We start from the raw sequence: 26577 nt of genomic DNA on the forward strand, positions 1-26577 counted from the left end.
TCCGCTGCAATCACTGTAAGATTTCTGATACTCTTATGTGTTTAATTTCATATCGTTTTAGAAGTTCATATTTAGGTTGTTAAATCAACATACTTGTGAGTAGATCTAAGTTCCTGGTAAAATAACTTCCAACAAAGTTAACTGGCAAGATTAGAAAGAGTAAGTCAGATAAGTGCACAGATGTATTGGAGCTTATTCACACTGACATATGTGGGTCCTTTGTTCCACATGTTATTAGGGCTGAACATCGGGCGAGTTTACTGGGTTTCGAATTCGCGAGTTTCAGTTTCACGGGTTTCGGGTTCAAAAAAATGAAACCGAACCCGGACCCGAATAGGACACGGGTTGGCGGGTTGGCGGGTCACGGGTTGGCGGGTTTCGGTTGGCCGGGTTGACCGGGTTGGCAGGTTGACCCGGTCAACTCCTTAAAAAAATTAATTTTTTATTCAAAACTAATACAAATAACAATAAATTAAAATAAAATTTATATATTATTAAAAAAATTATTATATATTTCTGAAAATAAATTATATTATATAATATATATAAATTTTTAATAAAAAACTATATATAAAAATATATTTAATTAAATATATTTAATTTATATTATTTAAGAAAATAAATTTATAAAAAAATAAAAAAAAATCCTGAGAGTTTAAATTTAAAAAAAAAAAATTAGAATTTTTTATTTTTTAATTAATAATCTAATATATATATAAATTGTAATAAAAAAATAAAAATATATATAATACATTTAAATTGTGGGTTGGCGGATTCAACCTGAAACCCGGTACTCCTAAAAACCCAACCCGCGAACCCGCCCGAAGGGTACCGGGTTGAACTCGACCCCCCCGAACATTTTTTTTTAGAAAATTTTGCGGGTTCACTGGTTGGGTTCGGGAGGGTTGCTCGGGTTCGGGTCAAACCCGCTAGAAATGTTCAACCCTACCTGCTATGGGCAGCTATAGATATTTTATTACCTTCATTTGATGACTTTTCCCGATATGGTCATATTGAGCTCATTAGTGAGAAGTCTGAATCTTTAGATGCCTTTAAGATTTTCAAGACAAATGTTGATCTCCAAAAGGAAAAGAAGATTAAAGTTGTCAATTCTGATAGAGTATTATGGGTGTTATGATGAAACTGGAAGGAACCCCGGGCCGTTTGCCAGATACTTGCAAGAATGTGGCATTGATGCAAGATATACAATGCTAGGTACACCCCAGCAGAATGGAATTGCTGGAAGAAAGAATCGCACACTTCTTGATATGTGCCTAGCAAGTCGATTCCAAAGACGCCATACAAGCTGTGGTTAGGCAAGAAACTGAGTTTACGTCATTTTCACGTTTGGGGATGCAAAGCTCAAGTAAGGCCTTATAACCCTAAATTTAAGAAGCTAGATCCAAAGACTATCAGTTGGAGTTTTGTAGGCTACACTATTGGTTCAAGAGGTTCTAGGTTCTATTGTCCCTCTCACACCACCAGGGTGATGGAATCAGACTGAGCTGTCTATTTTGAGGATGAATTTGGTTCATGTCAAGGGTCAAGAGAAATTGTATTTAGGGAAGAGCGTGTCTATGTCCCTGTACATGTTGCTTCCACTTTTGCTTCTAATCCTACTATGATCCTATGATTGAACAAGTTTCAATAGAAGCTCATGGTGAACCTTAAGATCCAGTACAAGATGAAAACCTTGATTTGGGGGACGATGAGGTTGTGGTGAGAAGATCACAGAGAGCCTGTAGGTCTACTATTCCCGATGACTATCTTTTTTATATGCAGGAACACGAGTTTAATGTGGGAGATGATTTTGAGCTAGCCAGTTCAGTGAATAGTCCTAAATCTGCATTGTGGGTGGATGCAATGAAAGAAAAATTGAGTTCTATGTCACAAAATGATGTTTGGGAGTTGGTTGAACTACGCAAAGGTTGCAGACCCATCGGGTGCAATTGGTGTATAAGATCAAATGTGACTCAAATGGGCAAGTAGAGAGGTACAAGGCTCGACTTGTAGCTAAAGGCTATAGTTAGAGAGAGGGCATTGATTTCAAAGAAACTTTTTCGCCTATTTCCACCTAAGATTCGTTGCGAATCATTATGGCTATAGTTGCCTATTTTGTTCTAGAACTCAAACAGATGGATGTAAGGACTGCCTTCTTGAATGGTGACCTATCTAAGGATGTGCACATGACTCAACCTGTAGGTTTTCAGAAATCTGGCAAAGAACACATGGTTTGCAAACTCAAGAAGTCAATATATGTGCTTAAACAAGCATCAAGGAAGTGGTATCTCAAGTTTGATATGATTGTCACTCAGAATGGCTTTAAGGAAAATATGGTGGATCAATGTATATACATGAAGGTCAGTAGGAGCAGTTTCATTTTCTTGGTATTGTATGTTGATGACATCTTGCTTGCATCTAATAATTCTGACATGTTGGCCGAGACAAAACAACTCTTGTTCGACCTTTTTAACATGAAAGACCTTGGCGATGCTTCTTATGTGCTTGGTATTCAAATCTTTCGAATATGGCCAATGGTATTCTTCGTTTGTCTCAGAAAACTTACATTGATCGGATCATGAAAAGATTCAACATGCATTCATGTTCTTCTGGGAAGGCACCGATAGTCAAGGGTGATAAGTTCTCAAAGGCCCAATGTTCATGAAATGATAAAGAGAGAGATGAAATGAAAGTTGTTCCTTATGCATCACTGGTTGGTAGCCTTATGTATGCTCAAGTATGCACACGCCCTGATATTGCTTTTGTTGTTGGCGTGTTAGGTAGGTACTTGAGTGATCCCAGACTTAGCCATTAGAAAGTGGCTAAGAAGATCATGCAGTATCTTTAGAGTACGTACCAAGGATCATATGTTCCTATTAGCAAGCTGACACTCTGGATATAGTTGGGTCCAGTGACATTGATTATGCGGGATGTGTGGACGATAATAAGGTCCACTTCAGGCTACATTCATATGATGGCTAGAGGAGTTGTATCATAGAAAAGTGTCAAGCAGACACTCACAGCTTCATCCATAATGGAGGCAGAGTATATGGCATGTTATGAGGCTACTTATCAAGCAATATGGCTGCGAAATTTCATTTCATCACTAGATGTTGTAGACTTTATCATGAGGCCACTGAAATTGTATTGTGATAATTATGTAGTAGTAGCTTTCTCTAAAATATTAGAAGTACTTTCCGCTCTAAACACATTGACATAAAGTACTATTTTGTTAAAGAGAAAGTTACAGAGTCTCTTATTTCCATTGAATACACACCTAGCACTGGCATGTTAGCAGACCCACTAACGAAAGTCTTACCCATATGTGTATCCTTAGAACATATTGCCTATAGCTTGTTAAGCTCAGTGGGAGTTTATTATATATGTATTGGACATGCTAGTATTTTGTATAAATTGCTTATGGCTGGTGTTTTGTTAAGAACATGCATTATGACAATGAAGTCACTTCTTTATTGTTGTTACAAATGTGTGCTTATACATATATATTGTTGTTTAAGGAAGTGACAGGTACAAAACGAGATGAATGCACATAATCTCAATTTTGTTGTGCCTCATGCATGTTTGGATTGATTGTTGATGATTGTTTTGAATTGGACGTCTACAAGGTCAATTCATACATGATATATGTATCCTCTAGATATGATATTATGTATGTTTTATTTAATTACCTTATATGAGAGGATAGACATTGTTATGGTGGCTTGATTGTATTGTTTAAGTGGGAGAATGTTAGAATTATTATAATGAACTAATACAATTATAGGTTTAATTCCATAATACACAATCATTAACTATGTTCCTAATATTGCTAATAACCATAATGTGATAGTTAACAACTTAATTTTGTGTTAGAGGCACATGAAAGTACCCTTAATACTATAGTTGACCGATTAAATTATAGTTTACCATTATTGAATCACTTAAGCCCAATTAGTATATAGCCCCTTAGGGTTATAAGGGTATGACATATATATATGTCTTATGTGAAGAAGTGGTTGTGTAGGTTGATGGTAATGAGAGAAAGAGGGGTTAGCTCCACAAAGTGCTCTCTAGATTTTGTTCAAGGATCTTGGTGGTGATTCTCTTTGAAGACATTAAAGGATAATGGCTCTCATGGATAATATGGGAGGTATGTGTATTTTATCTTTGATGCTCTAAATAAATACTAGATTTTAGGTTTAATAATTATGGATTATTGTTGGTTCACTACAAGAAAATGCATTTTTACCGGCGCAGTTCGTCAAATGCGCCGGTAAAGGTTGTCGAGATAGAGCAAAATCTGAAATCCCACTTGCATTTAGGCTTCACTTTTGCCGGCGCATTATTGCGCCGGTGTTAAAAGGTTTTACCGGCGCAATACTGAATATGCGCCGGTAAAAGTTACCAAATGAAGCGCCAACAGGCGCGAGAAGTTTGACGCCTTTCATTTCATTTATTGTGGCGCTTGTTTACTTTTACCGGTGCATAATTGTGCCGGTAAAAGTCTCAAAAAAAGAGAGGGAAACTTCCCGCGTAGATTTCCTTGGTAGGTGAGAATACTTTTACCGGCGCACCATTGCGCCGGTAAAAGTGTTAAAGGAAACGTGTGGATTTTGATGTGATAAGTGAGAATACTTTTAGCGGCGCAATTGTACGCCGATAAAAGTATTTATTGCGCCGGTAAAAGTATTTACTTAAACGCTCGTTTTTGGCTACTTAGGTCAGATTTTAAAAAACACTTTTACCAGCGCAATTGGATGCGCCGGTAAAAGTATAGATATGAATCAGGAGCACGAAGCCCCCTTCTTCTCCCCCATTTTTCATTTTTTTGCCCAGGTTTTCAGAGAAAACCTCTCAGCCCCCCTCTCTCAATCTCTCTTTGATTCTCTCTCATTCTCTATCAATCTCTCTCAATTTCTAACTCCCTCTCTCAATCCCTCTCAATCCCTCTCTTTTTCTCTTCAAAAAAACCACCACCACCACCGTCGGCCACCACCACCATCGACGGCGGCTGAGCTACGCCAGCCACCACCACAGACCACCAAGCCCCACCTCCTCCAATTTATTTAAGGTATTTTTAATTTTTTTAGTTTTAATTTTTTTTAATGTTTATATGTATAGATTTGTGTATGTTTGTGTGTATTAGTATATGTATGTGTATATGTATGTATTTCTGTATGTATGTGTATGTATATTTATGTGGGTATAAATGTATGTATGTGTATAAATACATGTATGTATGTATATGTATGTGTATGTGGGATTATGTATATATATGTGTATGTATGTGTATGTGTTTGTGTATGTGGGTGTGTATATATATGTGTGTATATGTATGTATGTATGTATGTGTGTATGTATTTATGTGTATGTGTATGTGTATATGTGGGTGTGGGTGTGGGTGTGGGTGTGGGTGTGGGTGTATAAGTATGCATGTATTTGTATGTGCATATTGGTGTATGTATATATATATATGTATGTATGTAAATAAGTATGCATATATATGTGTGTGTTGTATGTATATATGTATGTAAATATATATGTATATGTGTGTGTATGTGTGTGTATAAGTGTATGTGAGTGTGTGTGAGTGTATGTGTGAGTGTATGTGTATGTGTATGTGTATGTGTAAGTTAGTGTAGGGTAATGGATATGTGATAAAATTTTTAAATTTTTATAGGTATTAAATTTTTAATTTGGTTTTACTTTTTTATGGAATTAGGTCCGTGTTCGACCGCTCGGGATTACCGCTAGCTGCATGCAGTTGTCATTTTTGCACTCGATTCAGGTATGTTTTTTTGCTTTCGCTTAGTATACGTAGCAGTGTTTGTTATTAGTTAATATGTATATGCATGTTAGAGAAGTAGGTTCTGTGATAAAATTGATTGTTGTTGGATGGGTGGATTATTTGTTTGTGTATATATTGTATGGAAATATTTGTTTGTGTTATTTATAGGTATTAAAAATTTTGGGTTTACACTTTTTAAGTCGTTATGCTGCCGAAATTTTAGTAGAAAAAATGTAAAATTAATTGCATGTTTAAATGAAATATAATTGAAATTGAAATTGAAAATATGTAATTAAAAAGTTAGTAAAATAATAATTTTTTTAGGTATTAAAAAAAATATTTTCAATTTAAATAATAAATAATTAGGAAAATATTTAATTATGAAATGTAATATATAATTTTAAATATAATAAAATGATATTATTAGTTTAATAAGTTAGTAATGTTAATTTAAATAAAAAATGATTAAAAATATAATAAAAGTGAAAAATGTAATATATAATTTAAAATATAATAAAGTGATATTATAAATTTGAAAAAGTTAGTAATTTTAATTTAATAATAAATTATTAAAAAAATAATAAAAGTGAAAAATGTAATATATAATTTAAAATATGATAAAGTGATATTATAAATTTTAAGAAGTTTGTAATTTTAATTTAAATAATATAGGATTAAACAAATAATAAAAGTGAAAAATGTAATTTATAATTTAAAATATAATAAAGTGATATTATAAATTTAAAAAAGTTTGTAATTTTAATTTAAATAATAAAAGTGAAAATGTAATAAAGTGATGTTATAATAAGTATAAATGAGCATAAGATATTGTAAAGTATATGATAAGATATTGTAAAATAGCATAAAATTAAATTTGTATTATCTTTTCTTGATCTCTTTGGTTATACACCAAAGATAGGATTTAACAATTGTATTTGTATTATCACATAGTGATAATTTTTTTTAAATTTTACACATGCACGAAATACCTTAGACCCGTTTGGAGAGGCGGAGTCAGTAAGGACTCTTAAATACGCTTCTCCAAATTATAATAAAGTGTTGTATATGTAGTATGTCTACACCAGGTGGCAGCAGTTCGAAAAAGAAAGGGGTCAGAGGTAAATACAAAGGCAAGAATGTTGAGGAGGAGCTCTCCAAAACACAATCTGCCAAGTTACAGATTGAGATGCACGCAGAGACTGGCACCCCTGTCGGCAAAAACGGAAAAAAATTCAACAATATGGCGAAATGGATGACTTGGATGTCTATCCCCATTAATAAATTCAAATGGGAAGATGTCAGTAGAGCTGACATCAATGCACTCTGGGATAGACTTGAGGTATGTCTTAATAATTTTTTTAATTTCTAAATTACTATACTCTTATTAAATTGTAATTAATGTATTAATGTGTAACTTTTTGCAGACCAAGTTTGTCCTCCCACGAGATAACCCTACATTCGTAGACTACGGTGAGTACGAGATGTCAAAGGGTTTATGTCACTGGAGGGCAGACTGCAAGAAAAAGTGGATACAAAACATTGAGGAGCTTGGACAGGAGAGGGCCGACATGTCACCTCCTGAGGGAGTAACTCAAGAGGTGTGGAGTGACTGCATCGCTTATTGGAGCACAGACAAACAAAAGGTACATTTTTTAAAATTTCTAATTTTAGTAATGTTTAATTTATATAGTCAATAATAAATAATTAATTGTTAGAAAAATTATTAATTTCAGGCGAGAGCAGCGAAAAATAAAGAAAGTCGGGGTAAGATGAAATTTTTAGGAGACTGGGGCTCCAAGCCTATCGTTTCACATGTTGTCGAGGGGGTAAGTTTATATTTAACTATCATTCATTTAAATTTTTCTAGTAAAATAACAATACTAATATATTTTCTCTTGAAAATAGGCTAACCCTGACACAGGAGAACTGCTAACTGCGGTGGAAACTTTTCAAAAGTTTCACCATAAAGGCAACAATTGGCGCAACGAGTACGCGCAACAAGCTTACGTAAGTTTACATTTTAATTCAATTTTTATTTATTTCTTTCAATTTATTTTGTATTAAAATTAACCATTTAACTTATTTATTTGTTTTAGGAGCAAATAGTTGAAATAGCGGCAACTCAACCAGCGCCCACTAAAGATGAGCCCGATGAGCCTGCTGTCGATCCTACACAGTACCCCCGAGACTTACCTGTTATGACGCAAGTACTCGGGGAACGATCTCGACATCTTAGAGGCTTTGGCCATCTCCCCAGACTGAAGGGAGTTGGGGCCAAAAGAGCACCTGCCACACATCTTTCAGCCCCACCGACTGTTACAATGGAACAGTACGAGGCTTTACAGAAAAAAGTGGAGGAAGCGGAGCATACAACTCAACATACGAGGCAGCAGTATGAGACACAACAACTCTACCTCAGACGATTCCAAGATCAGTTTGAGTATCTTTCTCGAGCTGTGCCAGGTTTCAACTTGCCTCCCATGGATCTTCCACCATTGCCCACTCCTGGTGCTGGATCGTCGGCTGCTCCTGGTGCTGGATCGTCATCGCAGCCTCCCAAGACTCAGAGAAACAACGATGACGACATTACCCGCCTATAGAACTGTACTTTTTTTATTATCCGGTTCGAACATTTAACATTTTGTTTATATACTGATTTTAGTAGAACATAATATAATTAATGTTGGTTTATCTTTTAATGTAAATTATGTTGGTTTTTTTTTGTTAATATAATATTATAATTATTTAAAAAAAATTAATTAATTAATTAATTAATTTTTTAAAAAAATAAAAAATTAATACTTTTGCCGGCGCATTATTGCGCCGGTAAAAGTGGCAAAAAACTATTGGCGCCAGCTGTCAGATTGGCGCCAATAGTTTTGCCGGCGCACTATTGCGCCGGCAAAACTTTATCAAAGCAGGTTCATAGCGGATAAGGGCATTTTTTAACACCGGCGCTTATTTTTCACCGGCGTGATTTCTCGCCGGTAAAAGGAAGTTTTACCGGCGCATTTACTCTACGCGCCGGTAAAAAGTCTTTTACCGACCAAACTTCCCAAATAAGCTTTGTCGGCGCAGTTGTGCGCCGGCAAAGCTTTACCGGCGCAGTTAGTGTACTTTTGCCGGCCGAAAGTGGATTTTCTTATAGTGGTTGATGCTTTTGAATGCTCATAATCTGTAATTGTTTTTCAACATTATATTTAAAAGTCAAAAATTAAAACTAGTTACCACCGATATAATTTTATTAAAAATATTGTTTGAGGGTCCCGACCCATATAACCTATTCCTAACTGAGACCTTTTACAGTGCGACTATCATAATTTTTTTGTACAGACAATTAAAATAATGGTATTTCACGGGTGGGACATGTTTTGCGATCGTACAATGCGCAACAATATCATCTATCTAAAATTTAATATATATATATATATATATATATTATAGTAAACCACATACTTAATTTATATATAAACTAGTATTAGAGTCTATATATATGTGTTTATCATTTTAATATTATTTTTTTATGTATATTGTTCTTTACAACTATATCTATTCGTGACTATGTAACAGATTTCTTGGTTTAATGGATTTTTTTATTTTTTACGTTAATTTTAACAGAACATCCCAATTATTTAATAGAATATTTTTTTATTAATTTTTTAATATTATTATATGTATTTAAAAATAAAAATAATGTAGATATTTTATATAAAAAATTAAATTTAATTATATATATTTCAAAATAAAAATTACATTTATATATAATATATATATTTAAACCTTAATTTCACGATAACCTTTTATTTTAAAAATGATTAATGATATCTTTATATATTAAAAGTGCCTATCTAACGGCATTTCTTGGTTTAACATTTCTTGGTTTAACAGAATATACTTAAAAATAAAAGAATATTTTGTTAAATTTAACGATTAGGTTTGATCTCCCGTTAACAAATAAACCCAATAATTAAACCCAAAAAATTAAAAAAAAATTTAAATATTAATAATCTCTTTTTAAATTAAAAAAATCATCTTGCCACATATCTCGCTAACAAACCTTGGGAGAACATTAATAATTTTTTTATTTATTTTTTAAAAAAGAAAAATATAGATAAAATGTCTAGAAAAGATAATATAAATGTGAGACTGAGTTGCCCCTTCTGTAATCACCTAGAAAAGATAAAATGTATAGATGAAGATATATATATATATATATGTGAGACTGTATATGTAAGAGAATTTAATTAAAAAAAATAATATAAATAATTACAGAAGGGGCAACTCATTGCTATCGGAGAAGAAGAAGATTGATTGTGTTGACTTAGAGATTTTTGGGCTTGGGCTTAAAAAAATAAAAAGAAAATGAAATGGGCTGTAATTAATATTTACCTTATATGTTTGTGCTTATTTTTAGTTTTATTTTTAATTTTACCACCAAGAGGAGAATGTTGAAAAATATTAGAATATGAAAATATTATTGGTGCTTATTAGTAATTTGCAAAGAATGTGAAAGTCTATAAATATATAGTTGTGTAGCTATTATTAGATTTGAAATGAGATAATAGAACTTTTTTCAATTAGAAGATTAATGTATATTTTACTATTAATAACATACATTATTATAACACAACTATGTTTTATTTACTAAATATATTGACGCATATTTTATTTTTATAAAACAAATCGTTCAAATAATTATACTATTTTAATTATTAATTAAAATAAAAAACTAAAATATTAAATAAAACTAACACTACGTGTTTTGGCACGTAACAATCACCTAGTATATATATATGCTTCTAATAATTTGTACACTTATTATAATCACACTCTCCTAATTACATATTAAGAATATTGTATCTATCATTATTATTTTTTAAAAAATATATATATCTTTAGACATAATATATATAATATATATAATGACATTTAAAAGAGCACACAAATGTAACCGCAATAGTTAAAAAAATTCTCAAATATCAAAATCTATTTCAAAAATTAAACAATAAAAATACATTACTTAATTAAAAAAATTTAGCATACATGTATTATTTAGCACACATATATTACACTTAACATCACTTAATTAAATATAATTAAAAATAAAATTAATTATGTGTGCTTGCGTGCAAAATCAACCTACTAAATACATATATACTTGAGAGGATAAATATTATATATGTATATATATTGAGGGACATGACCATGCATGTCATGGTTGTGGCTCTATCTCTGAATGAGGGAATTAGAGTAGGCCAATAATTTTAGCTGAACAAAATATTTTTTTAGAATATTCTTTCCTATTGCATGATGACTATTTAATAGTTATATTAAAATTATAATTATGATATTATACTTTTTTTATAATATGCTATAACAAGTTATTAACAGGTAAAAATTTCTTGTTTATACTCAAGTTAATTATAATTAAGTATATACTTAAATAAATTAATTTTTAACTAAAATATTTCATAAGAGTTTTTATGTAATTTGTATTTATAAATATTTTTTTATTTTTTCATTTATAAGAAAATAAATAAAATCAAATTAATATCACGTTTTTGGTAAATTATTAATTATTATTATTTAATTTTTAAATAAATTATAACCATTTGATAATAATTCAACTACTAAAAACAAATATATACTCATTATATTGTTAGATATTTAATGTAACTATTAAAATCTCCAAACCTAGTAGCATATACAATGTTGCGCGTTTTGCTCTAATATTTTAGTTTCAGCTATGTTTATCTTTTTTATTTTTTTTGTTCCTGCCTATTTTTTAGTTGGTATTGTGTGTTTAATTATAACCTATAACATATCCTAATATTCAGTATGGATTTGATGTGGTTGGTGAGATTCATATTTCCATATTGGTATAGTGTTTTGCTACAATAATTATATATATTATGTATCATACATCAAATCCTTTATTTATAGATAAATTGATCTTATCTATATGGTACAATGGCAATCGACCACCAAATAATCAATCATTGATATACTCCAAAAAAATTATTACATTATATACATATACTATTATATCCTATATATGCTATATTCATTGGTGACGCAAGTGGAAATTAAGACTGCAATATCTATATGAGCTTACTTCCAAGTGTAGAGCTCCTGGTTGAACCAATTATACATATGGCCAACTCAGCCACCCATAAAATATATACCTTAATAAAGCTTTCTGTTTTTGGTTGATTAATTTGCCAAGCCCTGCTAATCTCTTTTATATCTTTGTGTGGTCACCCAAAACTTCCCGGCTCTTTCTCTCGCTCTCTCATTGTTTTCTTCTCTAACGAGAAAGAGAGAGAGAGAGATGGAAAGAGGAGGTGATGGTAATAGCCTTCAAAAGTCGGGGCAGGGTGATGACGTGGCAGAGGTGGGGCAGGAAAATAGTCACCTCCGGGATGGTATTGCGGCGGTGCTTTTGCGATGGAATGGGCTTCAGATGGCAGTGAACAACCACTGGGGCGGTCCCGATTCTCTCCAGAAATCCCATAAACTGGCTTCTGATATCTTCTCTTGCTTCTCTCAGGCCAAAGGTATACATATTAATCGAATCTCTTACCAGTAAATTGAAATGAAGAGGGTATAGTAAAAAAGAGTTTATTCTTAGATTAAATTTATAAATTGAGCAGGATTTATTTATTTAGTCCTTGTTCATTTTTATACATTTGAACTTATTACAAATGTATATAAAATTAATAAATGATAAAAGTTAATTTTGGTTTTTTGTTAAATTTCAGCGCCGCTATACGTAGAAGATGTTGAAAATCTGCTTCACGAAAGCTTGCTTCTATCTTTTAACACAGATATAGAAGATGGCAGCATTGAAGAGGTACATATATACATTCATGTTAATTTGTATATTAGTACATATAATTAAGTTTATTTTTGTTATAATTTAACATTATCATTTAACTATTATTACTATTATTTGCATACATTTTAATAAAAAAAAAGTAAAAAATGGACATGAATATTATACTAATGTAATCAAAGTGCAGTTTGTCAATGATCGATAGGGATAACAAGTTGGCGTAATAATATCTGTAATTAATTAGTTAAGAGATGAATCCTTCGGTCCCTATTTTTGTGGTGGAGGTTTTTGAAAGTAGACAAAATAACAGAATAAAAAAAAATTAATATGGGTAAAATCCTTTTAACATTTGCAATTATAATCTTACTAATTAACCCTAATAAAAAAAAGCTAATTAGTAATTTTTTCCCCTGAACTTTGACATGTACTAAATCGTGTCCCTGAACTTTTCTGGCAGTTAAAAATTCCTCCTGAACTATTGAGATTGTTAAATTTAAGGACTTTTATCTAATTTTAGTAAAAAAATTCTAACATGGATGAAAAGTTTGAGGGACATGATTTGGTAGATATTAAAGTCTGAGGAGCATGATTTAGTACATAAACAATCACTGAAACAGTAAAATTAAATGAAATTAAACAAAAATCCTTAAATTTAACAATCTCAATAGTTTGGGGGGAATTTTTAATAGCCAAAAAAGTTCTGGGAGCACGATTTATTACATGTCAAAGTTTAGGAAAAAAAATTACTCATTAGTCTAAAAAAAAAGTGACAAGAGACCTTCTATTGCAATTTTGTTAATAATAGTGCTCTTTTAGCTATTGAGTGAGAGCTAGATTCTTTAAGGCGTGTCCACATATTACTAAGCCACGTGCTAAATACTTATTAGAGTAATTTATGGAATAAATACATAAATTTACTTCTGCTTGCAAATAAATATCTAAGTTTAATTTTTAACGGTAATAATACTTAAGTTATAATTCTAAAACTTTGTAAGTTACTGGCCGTTAAATGTCTAGTAATTATCTACATGTTATTTTCTTATTGGTATATTTAAATTATTTTTTTTTTAAAAAAAAATTCATGACCTGGACCAATCAGAATTTGTCACACGGCAATTTATTTAACATTTAACAACAAGTAACTACAGAGTTTCAGAAATATAACTTAGGTATTATTATCGCTAAAAATAATATTTATTTGCAAACGAGAGTTAAACTTAAGCTATTATACCACAAATTACTCTACTTAATTAATTGAAAAATAATTTTTTAAAGCAATTTAATTAATTAAAAAGTGATAAATTAAATTTAAATAAAAAATAATTAAATAAGTTTTTCGTTAATTAAATAAAGAAAAAAATAAAACAAAAATTGCAAAAATTTGTTTCATCTTCGTCACTTAATCCTTAGAGTAGCATTCAAAACAAAAACTCAAACCCAGAAATCCCCTTGTTATGTCTTTGTTCTTCATATGAGAAGTTATTGCCACCACCAACCACCTCTCCGACAATCATCAACTTTAAGAGACCAACTCATCTGCCCATCCTTGCATTCACTTCAGAAGTCCAACACACTATTTTATCCTCATCACAAACGACAAACCCTAAATGAAAAATCAGTACAAACACAAAAATTTCACAATTAACCACAAAATCAAATTTATTATTTTAGGGTGGGCATACATAATCAATTTAACAAAATTTAACTCACGTAGGATTTGCATATATCAAATTAAATTTTATAGGATCATTATGCATCTACGGTTTGATTTAACAATAAGGTTTCAAACTAATAGAAGAAATTCTAAGGTTTTTAAGCATTCGCAATCAAAAATCTCAAAGTAAGAAGAAAAAAAATACCTACAGCGACGTCGTGGGTGGATTGCTTTTCAAGATTGACCCACCATGACCAACTTGACCAGAGTGAGAGAGGAGAGAGAAAGAGAGGAGTAAGTGAAGACACTACACAAAGTGAGAAAAGAGAGAGAAAGAGAGGAATAAGTTGTTGATTTAGATGGACAGTGGAGATTCATTCACACCAAATCCCTCCTTCTTGACCCGACCTCCATGTTCGTTGGCAAGCAGGAACATAGAGAAAGAGAGAGAGAGTAGATCGACGAAATCTCTCTCTCAATTTTTTTTTTGTGTGTGTGTGGTGAATATGTGTTAGTTTTAAGGTTTTTGTTTTTGTTTATTTAATTAACAAACATGTTATTTAGTTTTTGAATTAATTTTTTTTTTTATCATTTTTTAATTAACTCATTAAATTTATTTTAAAAATATTTTTAATGAAAAAACTAAAATAATTAATATAAGTATTTAATATATGACCCAATAATATGTTGGTATGCTTAACGAATCTAGTTGTTACTTCAAAAAGGGCAACTCAACAAAAAATCATAACGGAAGGGACTGTCACCACTACTTTTTTCTATTATTATTATTATTTTTTTTTGGTGAATTAGAAAATGTATTCCACAAAACTTCATTTACAAACTAGCAGAACCATTTATAATAGGCTTGTAACTCTAATTCAACATTTAAACCAATCTCTATCTTTTTTAGCTATATTCTTAGGCATTATCCCTTTAATTCTATTATTTACATCACTCTTTACTCTCTTTACAATGGAGTCAATTGTATATACTTTGTTATTCCAAAAAGCTTCATTTCTACACCTCCAAACATGGTATATTCCAGCAGCCAAAGTTGCCGAAAAAACCTGTTTCTGAAACTTGTTGATTTTGGATTTTGAAATCCACTTCAATAGTCCCTGAACAGTGTTGCTAGCCAAATACTAGTTAAGCCAAGATTGAATCCCTGTTAAAACATTTGCACTCAAGTGACATTTGAGAAAAAACATGGTCCTTTGTTTCCCTATTCAACCCACACATTGGACAAATTTCACCCAAGCATATGTTGAAGCGGTAAATTCGAGTCTTAAATTTTAATCTGTCAAGTACCACTAACCAGAAAATTATTCTATGTTTTGGAATAGATAGCCGGTTCCACACTCTCCCCTGCCAATGAGTTCTTGGATAAGAAGGACATAGAATTTTGTAACCTTTTTTAATAGAGTAAGCTCGGTTTGCATCAAGAGGAACAACCTGTAAATTCTTGAACTTGTTCTTTACTCTGACTACCTGTTTCCAATACCAACTACTTGTATATATATTTGTTAAATCACAATATTAATTTCTTCAAAACACCATTACAATTTTTAGCAACATAGTCAAGTATCTCTTTTCAACTCATTTCTTGTTAAACTTTACAATTTCAAACATTCTAATTTTCTTGACTTGCATTCTTAAGGCAAGTGGGAAAATTTAACTTTAACAAATTCCTTAATAATGTGTACAATTACTTTTATTCTCTTCAATTTATGTAACCAAAATGTCTCATATCTTACCTTGCAATATTGTAAATCATCGCTGCCATTAGTTGTTGCTACAAAAAACAACTTCCTAAAGTGACTTATGTGAGTCTGAGCTATCCATCTCAATAGTCGCTTCAATGATGTGGTTGTAACAGCCAACCCAACAACATTTTTATCTCTTGTAAACATCTTTAACTCACATAGTAATTAAATAAGAGACGATTTATAGTTTCTTCATTGATACCACACATCAAACAAGTAGAATCACAAGTTATATTTTAATTGAAAATCCTACATTTTGTCTTTAGTATGTTCAGGAAAGCAAGCCAAAGTATGAAGCTATCATTAAGAGTATTAAAATACCCCCAAACTTCCAAATGCCATTACATTCGGTCTTGATATGGAGAAAGAAGTTGATAGCCCTTCTTAATTTGATACTATTCATTTCCAAATTGCTACAAGTCAATTAATTTCTTGAATTTTTCTTTGATGGCCACTATCCTCTTCCAATACCAACTAATATTGGTGGGGACAATTGGGCGTAAGAAGGACTGGAACTTTCGAGACACCTTCATCTTCTCTGAGAGCATGCTCACCTTGCTGGTATCCTCTTCATCTTCCTCTAACAGTAGTGGTCATCATGACCACCTCCAACCTTTGTGCTTCCGAACACATCTTCTCCACCCTTCAAAGTGTCGTGGTGGCACTACATTTATGGCGATGGACACTCAACTAGGGGTGAAAATCGGTCGGTTATGGTCAGTTTTTAAAATTTTATAACCGACCGGTCGGTTACGGTTTTTATTTTACGAAAACCGTACCCGACCGTTTAGAAATTATAACCGTATAAAACTGACCGTACAGTTTTTGGCAGTTTTCGGTTTGGCGGTTTTGGGCAGTTTTGGGCGGTTTTTGGCGGTTTTGACGGTTTTTCGGTTAAACTATTTTTTTATTTCAAGAACCGAAACTGACCGCCATGTCAAAAAAACCGAAACCAAAACCGACCGCCAAATTCGGTGATGACGTGGAACCGAAAATTCGGTTACGGTCTGGTCGGTTTCGGTTTTTCAATTTTTATGAACACCCCTACACTCAACGGCCTCCCTTCACATCGATGAGGTCAGATCCCACTCGAATCTAAAGAAATTTAGGGCAAGACTTGATCAACATTAATGAAAGCTTTGCCGGTTTGATCTTCTCTCTGAGTAAATCTAATGATAATCCCTCTGTGTATTTAATTTTTAGGATCCTTTCGTATCCTAAGCATGTTTCTAGGTTTAATCGCTGTGTCTACCAACCTGGCATGTGGGTTGATTTGGATAATCCCCAACCTAAAAAGGAAATTAAATGCTAAAAGTTCTATCTCCTCAAACACTTGAGTGTACCTATAATCGTATCAGCCCCCAAATTTTCCCTCATTTTGAAATTCTGTTCATAGCCTATTTAAGGACCCAATCCCAGGTTGCGTCTTTTACCATTTTTGCTCAAGTTTTCCTTTCTTTCTACCTGTATTTATTTTACCAATTATAGAAGACTTAGCATGTTCTTTCTCTGCAGTCTTGAACCTTACTGATACAGAGAATATTGTGCATTCTCTTGTTGACTCTGCTAAAATCCATGAATGACTTCCACCAGCTCCACCCTTATTCCACCTCATGGCCACCCTCTACACTACAAAAAGTTTTAATCATAATTCTCTAAAGAACTTCTTAGAAAAATATTGGAAGGGACGGTTCCCTATTAGTGTCAAAGAAAGGTCATTAAACTCTAATTTGTACGTAGCCGCTTTCCATTATGAAGGTGATAGGCGACGAGCCATCATGAACTAACCTTGAATTTCTGACAAATGCCCTGTCCTTCTTGAAATACCTAATCTTGACTCCATCCTCGTTCCTGAAGCTATTTGTAAAATCCCTTTTTGGGTCCAGCTCCATAACATTCCTTTTTCCTGATGATCTATCTCTTTCACTAGACTTGTGGGCTAAATTGTTGGAGTCTTGCTAGAGATACACCAACCATCCCTACTCAAAACTTAGGATTAATACTTACGGATTCGTGTTATGTTTGATGTCACTAAACCTCTCCTGAGGTGCATATCTATTCTCTTCCCTGGGATGGCCATTGCTACATGGCTGAAATTGAAGTATGAAGACCTCCCAGACCATTGCTACTATTATGGATTCCTTGGTCACACTTACACATGGTGCATTGACTACATGAGGGCCACTGATGAATCCCCACACCCCCTCCACTTCCTTACAAGAATGTGCTGAGAGGAACCACCAGAACAAAGTACCAAGGACCTTTTGTAATACTCCCCTATTACAATTAGCCACGGCTACTAGGAATTCCCCAACCAAACCAGCTCATGAAAATGCCAAGCCAACAAGTTGCTAACATTGCCACACACAGTGCTTCCCAAGGGCCACGTACCCAGTAAGAGTTCTCTTTCCAGCTTCGGGAAGGAGATCAAACAGACTCAGCTGGCCTATTCATCTTCACCCAAGTGATCCCTATTGTCAACCTAAGTCCTGAGCTTTACCCCAACAATGCCTAGCCAACACCCCCACCAAACTAGCAAAACTAAACTCACCATGTCCCTCTTTCTTAGCCCTTATGTCAGTTGCTTTTAGAGGTTCTATTACTTGTTCTGCATCCCCAAGACAATTGACTTTCCCAAGCTCACACAGATCAACTTCCCTAGCTGCTAGCCCCATCAATGCGCCCTTACTGGTCTCAAATTCTAACCCCACTCTTTTTCCAGTCCTAAATTTGTTGTTCTAAGAGTCCCCAATCCTCTAGCCTTCGTTGCTGGAAGATCATAAGGCCCAGCTAACAAGACACAAACAAGGAAGAACTAGCAGACCAGTGCTGCTAGATTTAAGAGGCAGCTGACACTAGTGGGTATAGAGTAGAGAGAGATGGTGAAGAGGATAAGAAGCCAGCCACAGCATGAAGTAGTAGAGGTGGCTTCCAGTGAAGAGGCAAGCCCTATTGAAGAACAGGCCTACCTACAGCCATGGTGGCCCTCAGTTGGAATGCTCGAGGGCTTGGGAGTAATTGAGCATTCCTCAACCTCTCCCTGGTGGTCAAGATGTACAAGTCTTCCTTGTTTTTTGTTATGGAATCTAAACTTTGTAAAGGATCTATTGATAGAGTTAGGAATAAGCTAGGTTTTGCTAGTGGTTTTGAGTTTCCCCGTGTTGGTTTAGGGGTGGCCTCTTAATTTTCTAGATTATGGATATTGATGTTTTTATTTTCAATTATTATATAAACCATGTTCATTGTTATGTCTTCGGTGCTAATCTTTCTGCTTTTCATTTTATTGGTTTTTATGGAGCCCCTACTCCTTCGAATTGAACTAACACATGGCAACTCTTGCATAAAATTGCTCATTCGTGTGCCCTTATATCGTGGCTCATTATGAGGGATTTTAATAGTTTTTTAACTTGGGAAGATAAAAGTAGTTACAACGTTCGTAATGGCCCCTCTGACCATTTTATAGATTTCATAGATAAATTTAACTTTGAGGTTATTGATTTTAAAGGGCCTCGTATGACTTGGAATAACAACAATGCCAATGATCGTAATGCTCAGGAAAGGTTAGACTATGTCATTAGCAATAAGCGTTGGATTAACCTTTTCCCTAATGTTTGCCTCAACCACCTTGACTTTTTTGGATCTGACCATAGAGCCATCTGTTTAAATTTAGAAAAGTCCTCCCACCTTCATTCTGACAAAGTCAAACAGAGATTCCTCTTTGAGAATGTCTGGTTGACTGAGCCCAATTGAGATAATGTGCTTCTAAAATGTTGAACTCACAACCCTGCTCTTAATTCCCCTACCAAAAACATTACCTCTGCCTAAGAAGCTTGTGCACAATTTCTCTCAAATTGGAAGCATAAGGCTTTTTTTGGCTTCAAGCAAAAAATCATCAAAGCCCAAAAGGACCTCAAAATTGCTAGAAACTCTTCAGACAACTCATCTGAGTCCCTTCTTAGAATTAAAAAGCTTCAGTCAAATTTAGATATTCTTTTATTCAAAGAAGAAACTTATTGGAGACAAAGGTCTAGAGTTAACTAACTCCAAGCTGGGGTTAAAGACACTCGACTTTTTCATAGTTTTGCCTCTGACAGGAAGAAAACCAATAGGATCCACCACCTTATTCTTGAAGATGGGACTAGAGTTAAAATGTTGCTGAGATCCTTCGCAAAGTAGAAAGGTTCTACACGGGCCTCTTCACTTCCCAGCATCCCCAAGAAACCACCATTAAGGCTGTTCTCCAGTGCCCCTCCCCCATCTCACTCCTAATCAGTGTTTTTTCCTCAAGAAAGGCTTCTCTCTAGAAGAGGTTAAGAAAGCCCTCTTCCAAATGCCCCCTGACAAGGTCCTTGTTGTTGATGGATTCAACTACAACCTCTATTAGAAGAGCTGGAATCTGGTTGGAGACATGGTTATAGAAGCAGTTCTTAGTGTTTAAACCATGGCACTGATCCCTTTTATTTTAATACCACCCTCATTACTCTTATCCCTATGTTGAGGGATTATTCCACCTTGAGAGATTTTTTCCCCATTAGCCTTTGCACCACTATTTATAAAATCATTTCCAAAGTTCTGGCTAATAGGATAAGGCAGGCTCTTAGCCCCCTTTTATACCAAAACCAAAGTGCTTTCCTTAAGGAGTGTTTGATCTCAGATAACATTCTTATGGCCCAGGATCTCCTACATGCTATTAAACATAGGAAACATGGTTGCACAGGTTGGATGGCTGTCAAACTTGATATGGCTAAGGCTTTTGATAGGGTCGGGTGGTCTTTCCTCACAAACGGCATGCAAAAATTTGGCTTCTCTTCAAGGTTTGTCTCTCTGGTTATGTCATGTCTCACCACAGCCACCTTCAAATTTAACCTTAATGGGCAAGCCCTAGGGTGTGTCACCCCCTCTAGAGGCATAAGACAAGGGAATCCCATCTTTCCTTACCTTTTCCTCCTTTGCTTTGAAGGACTTTCCTTACTTCTCAAGCAGGTGGAGGAAAAAGATTGCTTTGCAGGGATCAAGCTTACTAGGAATGCCCCTAAGATCTCCCATCTCTTATTTGCCGATGATAGCATTCTTGTCTGTAATTCTAATATCCAGGCTTGTAATGATATCAAGGATACCCTCTCTTTGTATGAGAAGATCTCTTGGTAGCTTGTTAACTTCACCAAGTCTTCGATCGTTTTCTCACCCAACACAAGTCTTACTTACCCAACCCTTGTCTAGGACTACTTAGGCATCCCCCTTTTCAACAGCCTTCATAAATATCTCGGCTTGCCCCAATGTTTTGGGAGATCAAAGAAGCACTCTTTCAACCCCCTTAAGGACATGATTCGGGCTTACCTTACAAAATGGAAAGGAAAGATCTTTCCAAAGGAGGTAAAGAGATCCTCCTCAAAGTTTTCATCCAATCCATTCCCTTGTATGCTATGTCGATTTTCAATCTCCTTACGAGTTTTTTCAAATTCGTGGAGAAAGAAATGGCTAAGTTTTGGTGGGGCTCAAATGATGGGGAAAGCAAAATACACTAGAAGAAATGGTATTTCCTCTACAAGTCAAAGATCACATGTGGGTTGGGGTTTTGAATAATAGACTCCTTCAATCAAGCAATGCTTGCTAAGTAGGCATGGCGTATTCACTCCAATCCTTCTTTGCTTTTAGCAAAGCTTTTTAAAGGCAAGTATTATCTGTGAACCACCTTCTTAGAAGATGGCAAATGTCATATCCCCTCTTTTGTTTGGCAAAGCTTGCATTGGGGCAAAGACCTTTTTAAACAATGCCTCAAATGAGAATAGGTAACGGTGACATTGTTCGAATATATCATGACAATTGGATACCTAACTATCCCTTCCTTCCCACATCCCTACCATCTAACTAGAACCAAGTTTCAAACCTACTCCTCCCTTCTCGGAACTTGAACATATTGAAGCCTGAAAGTGAGTTCACCAAGGATGTGTTAGATGACATCCTGTCTCTCCCACCACCACAAACCCACCAACCTGACACCCTCTTTTGGCAACATACCACTACGAGAAACTACACTGTTAAAACTGGTTACCATCTTGCCCAAAACATCAGGAACTCAGCTAAACCAACAACTTCTAATACCAACAATATCACTAGTTGGTGGAAATCCTTATGGAATTTCAATCTCCCTCCTAAAATTAAACTTTTCACACATAGGCTCTGCCACAATTCTCTTCTAACTACCAATAACCTTTTTATAGGAAAAGTAGGACCTCCCTTCTCTGCCCCAGATGCCATATATGTCCTGAAAGTACTAAGTATGCTCTCTTTAAATCCAAAGATGTTAAGAAGATCTGGTCAAGTACATCATTAAAGCCTCTTATTAATGCCATGCAAGGAAAAAGTACTTTTGATACACTTCTTTTTCTCAAAAACCATTTGCAAGAAAATGAGATTGAACTAATCCTTTGTGTTTTGTGGAAAATTTGGAATAGTAAAAACATCTTTATTTTCACGAACATACAAGAACAACCTCTTAAGATTTTATAGGAAGTAGAGGACTTTCTTCGGTTCTACAAACAAAACCTAGCAGTTAGCAATCACAACATTCTTGGCCAAGACCTACCCAGTCAGAATACTTAGCAGCCGCCCGATGATGGTCATAACAAACTCAATGTCAATGGCACAATGTAAACTAAAAGTGTACGCTCACGTGCTGGAGCACTGGTTCGCAACTCATCGGGTCAAATAATACCAGCTAGAGCACAAAGCATTGCATGACAGATGCCACCTCAGTCAGTAGAAGCTTGGGCATTGCTACAGGCCCTCCACTAGCGTAAAGATCAGAGAATTCCCATACATCAAGTCGAATCAGACTGCCTCAATCTCATCAAAGATATTAAGGCGGGATACGTCATGCTCACAAGTTATGGAGCTCAAGTGGATGCTATTAGAGAAGTGTTATCTTTCTTCCCAACTGCATCCCTAACTCACACCAAGAGACTGAGAATGCAGCTGCACATAACCTTGCCCAAGCTTCTTTAGGGTTAGATAACACTTGGACTTATGATTTTTAGCTTCCGAGTCACCTTCCACTCAAAAAAAAATATTGGTGGGGATAACAAAAGCCATCCAATCAGCCTCCATAATGTAATACTTGATGCACCCATTTCACCCTTAAATTCTTTTTTTGGCAATTGCCCACATTTATTTTCTAATTGCATCAATGTTCCATGCTACTACATTTTGACAGCCCATACGTCCCTCTTATTTTAGTTTACAAGTATATTTCCCACGCCACATCCCGAACCAGAGTGTGTATAGGCTAACTTTTCCATAAGAAAGCTTTAACAAAGATAATAGTTTGCTTCAACACCTTCTTTGAAATAATCACGATTTGGCTCTACTAGGAATGAATGGAATGCTAATATTAGAATCATTTGCTAGAAGTTTCTTAGCATATACTGGAATACTCAAATAATTAAACAACACTGAGTAGGGGTGTTCATAAAAATCGAAAAACTGAAACCGATCATCAAACCGACCAGACCGTAACTGAATTTTCGGTTCCACGTCATCACCGAATTTGGCGGTCAGTTTCAGGTTCGGTTTTTTTGACATGGGGGTCGTTTTTGGTTTTTAAAATAAAAAATAGTTTAACCCAAAAACCGTCAAAACTGCTAAAAACTGCCTAAAACTGCCAAAAACTGCTTAAAATCGCCAAACTGAAAACGGCCAAAAACCGTACGGTCGGTTTTATACAGTTATAATTTCTAAGCAGTCAGTTACGGTTTTCGTAAAATAAAAACCGTAAGCGACCAGTCGGCTATAAAATTTTAAAAACCGACCATAACCGACCGATTTTCACCCCTAACACTGAGCTTTGACTAAATCTCAAGGCTTCCAATACTCTTTGCACTTCTTGACCTTCCATACCACAATTGTTGACTTAGATTCATTATATTTAAAAGGATAGTGGCAGTGAAAGAAAAATTCAAGGAATTCATGCCATATTAACGAGATTTCATCACAAATAACCTTATTGCATGCAAAAATAGTACTTCAAGATCTATTATGTATATAAAGCCTTTTGATCTTCATGGTGTGATAAATAAGACAAGAATTCTCTACAATAATACTGTGTAGAATAATTGAAAAAGATGCATGTAACACAACTTGTTAGTGAGTTTAAAATAATCGCACCAACGCTATATATGCTACCTAATTATTAACATATAATAATATGTTTTAAAAGAAAAAAAAACAAAAAATAATATTTTTGGAATGCATTTTACAAAATAAAATAAAAGAAAACTTACATAAATGTATAATTAATAGGATTTATATAAATAATGGCAAATTTAAAGTACATACTTTGAAAATGTTATTTTTGTATATCTCTTATTTTTGTTTCGATATTCAGTAGAATTTTTAGTTATTTTTTAGAAAGTTCTCATTTATAGTGCTAAAAATAAGATTCATATATTTTGTTACACGTGTGATTGTTTTTTCTTATGCGCGTGGTAAATAACTGTCTTAAATTTATTTTTGATACTTTAAATTGTTTGGAATTTTATAAAATTTATAAGTGAATTTAAATAAGTATCACACGTACAATTATGAAAAAAATATAGAATAAAATATTTTCTTGAATAAAACGCTATAAGTGGTCTACTAGAAATAATATTTATATAACTATATATATGCATGTTTATAAAAATATTCTTCAATTTATTAAAACAAATATTACTTCTACTACTAATTATATTTATATTATTGATTATACAGGTGGCAGAACAGTTGATGGCTTTACATGAAGAATGTTCTCATAAATAGTTATGTAGGACAATATCAATCATTAATAGATTATTAGGATAAATTTAAAAGCTAGAGAAAATTAATTTATGTTATTTTTTTATGAACAGAACATTAATTATTATTAAAAACAATCTAATTATTCTCTCCGAATTTTATACATTATTCAAAGATAGACAAATATATATTACTTATTCCATGTTAATTTATTAATATTATTATGATACCATCAAATCATTTTGTATTGGTTCCATACCAGTGTATTTGGTTAGTTTCAAGATCGACATGTCTATTTTTAACATTTGACACTGAAATTATAAGTTTATTATTATTATTATTATTATTATTACTAAGCAATGAACTAAATTAATAATTAATCAAAGAAAAGAAATAATAAATTATACTTTTTTTTAGAATAAATTCTACTATTATTATAAATTAGGAGTCATTTACAACAATAGAGAAAATAGAATGGGGAATTTTGCCCATCCAAAAGACACCTTCATCCAACTCTAGAGCATATTTTGCTAAACTATATATTGGTCGATTAGCATGTTTCCAAACATGGGAGATAATAACTCTAGGAAAAGAGGATAAAAGATAACGAATATCAAAAATTAAATCTTAGAAAGAAGATAAATCTAAGAATATCGTAGATAGCGCAGTAGAGACTCTTAAAATATCTATTTCAATATTTGTTATGGAGATTTATAGTTGACATGCCCAGTGATGCTATGAAAAAGAGTTTTTGCTTCCATCTTGTCTGATCGAAAACAATCTTAGACTGGTTTGAAAAATAGCAGCAAGAATAACCTCATTATGGTCTTGAATAAGTGCTCTAGTGTCCAAAGTTTTAGTGGCCTGATTGACCGCCGCATCCACATTAATTTTGATACCATTCAGATTAGGTGGCCTCCATGGGACTCCCTCCGTTGGCATAGGATATTCTTTAGTTGTAGTAGGGGCAGCCGGTGCTTTAGCACAATTGTGAGAAAGGATGCAGTTTCCATAGTAGGTTTTAGCATAGGAAGCAATATAGGAACCATCTTGCCTATTTCCACCATGAAAAACTTTATTCATTTCTAACTAAGTACCCTATATTATACAGATCAGAGTTTCAAACTCTCTTTTTGGGTATAGCGATGATAAATGGATCACATACTCTCCATCATGCATATGATGAGCCTTTTGATAATCAATTGTGAAATGTGGAGCCTTCTAAACTGTTTTTGCATACCCACAAGTAAACAAAGCATGTCATATAGATTCCCAAGCATGGTTACACAATGAACAAGTCATCGAGTTAATAACTTTCATCCTTTTCAATGCAACGACAATAGGCAAAGCACTTTGGATAACCTTCCATGTAAAAAATTTTATTTTGGGAGGGAAATTTAAATTCTGGAAACTCTTCCACCAACTGCTGCAGTTGTTAGATGTGGAAGAAATGTCAACTTCAGCTAAGGAGTTGGCTAAATGAAACCTCGACTTGACCATGTAAACACCTGCAGTCGTATGATGCCATATGAGCATGTCTTGAGTTTAGAAGAAACTCAGTGGTATTGTAAGGATTCGATCAACATAAATTGGAGCAAAGTGGTCATTTAGTTGAGAAAGTTTCTATTCCTTATTGTCCTTAATGAAATATGCCACATTTAATGTGGGTGGTCCAATGTAGGACAGTGGTTTAAATTCATTATGACATGGAATCCAGGGATCGTTACCACAAATGATGTCAAATCCATTAACTTTGTAGCGCAGA

General features: G+C 33.8%; 1 protein-coding gene across 1 annotated transcript; it reads left to right on the top strand.

Annotated features, from left to right (window-relative positions):
- Window positions 1-11898: 11898 nt before the first annotated feature.
- LOC115721996 (uncharacterized) lies at window positions 11899-25068 on the top strand. Its single transcript, XM_030651113.2, has 3 exons — window positions 11899-12345; window positions 12550-12641; window positions 24789-25068. Exons 1-3 carry the CDS (start codon window positions 12120-12122, stop codon window positions 24834-24836), a joined length of 366 nt encoding a protein of 121 aa, XP_030506973.2. The 5' UTR covers window positions 11899-12119; the 3' UTR covers window positions 24837-25068.
- The last annotated feature ends 1509 nt before the right edge of the window (window positions 25069-26577 follow it).

This window comes from Cannabis sativa, chromosome 9 (genome assembly GCF_029168945.1).
Source record: "Cannabis sativa cultivar Pink pepper isolate KNU-18-1 chromosome 9, ASM2916894v1, whole genome shotgun sequence".
NCBI lineage: Eukaryota > Viridiplantae > Streptophyta > Magnoliopsida > Rosales > Cannabaceae > Cannabis > Cannabis sativa.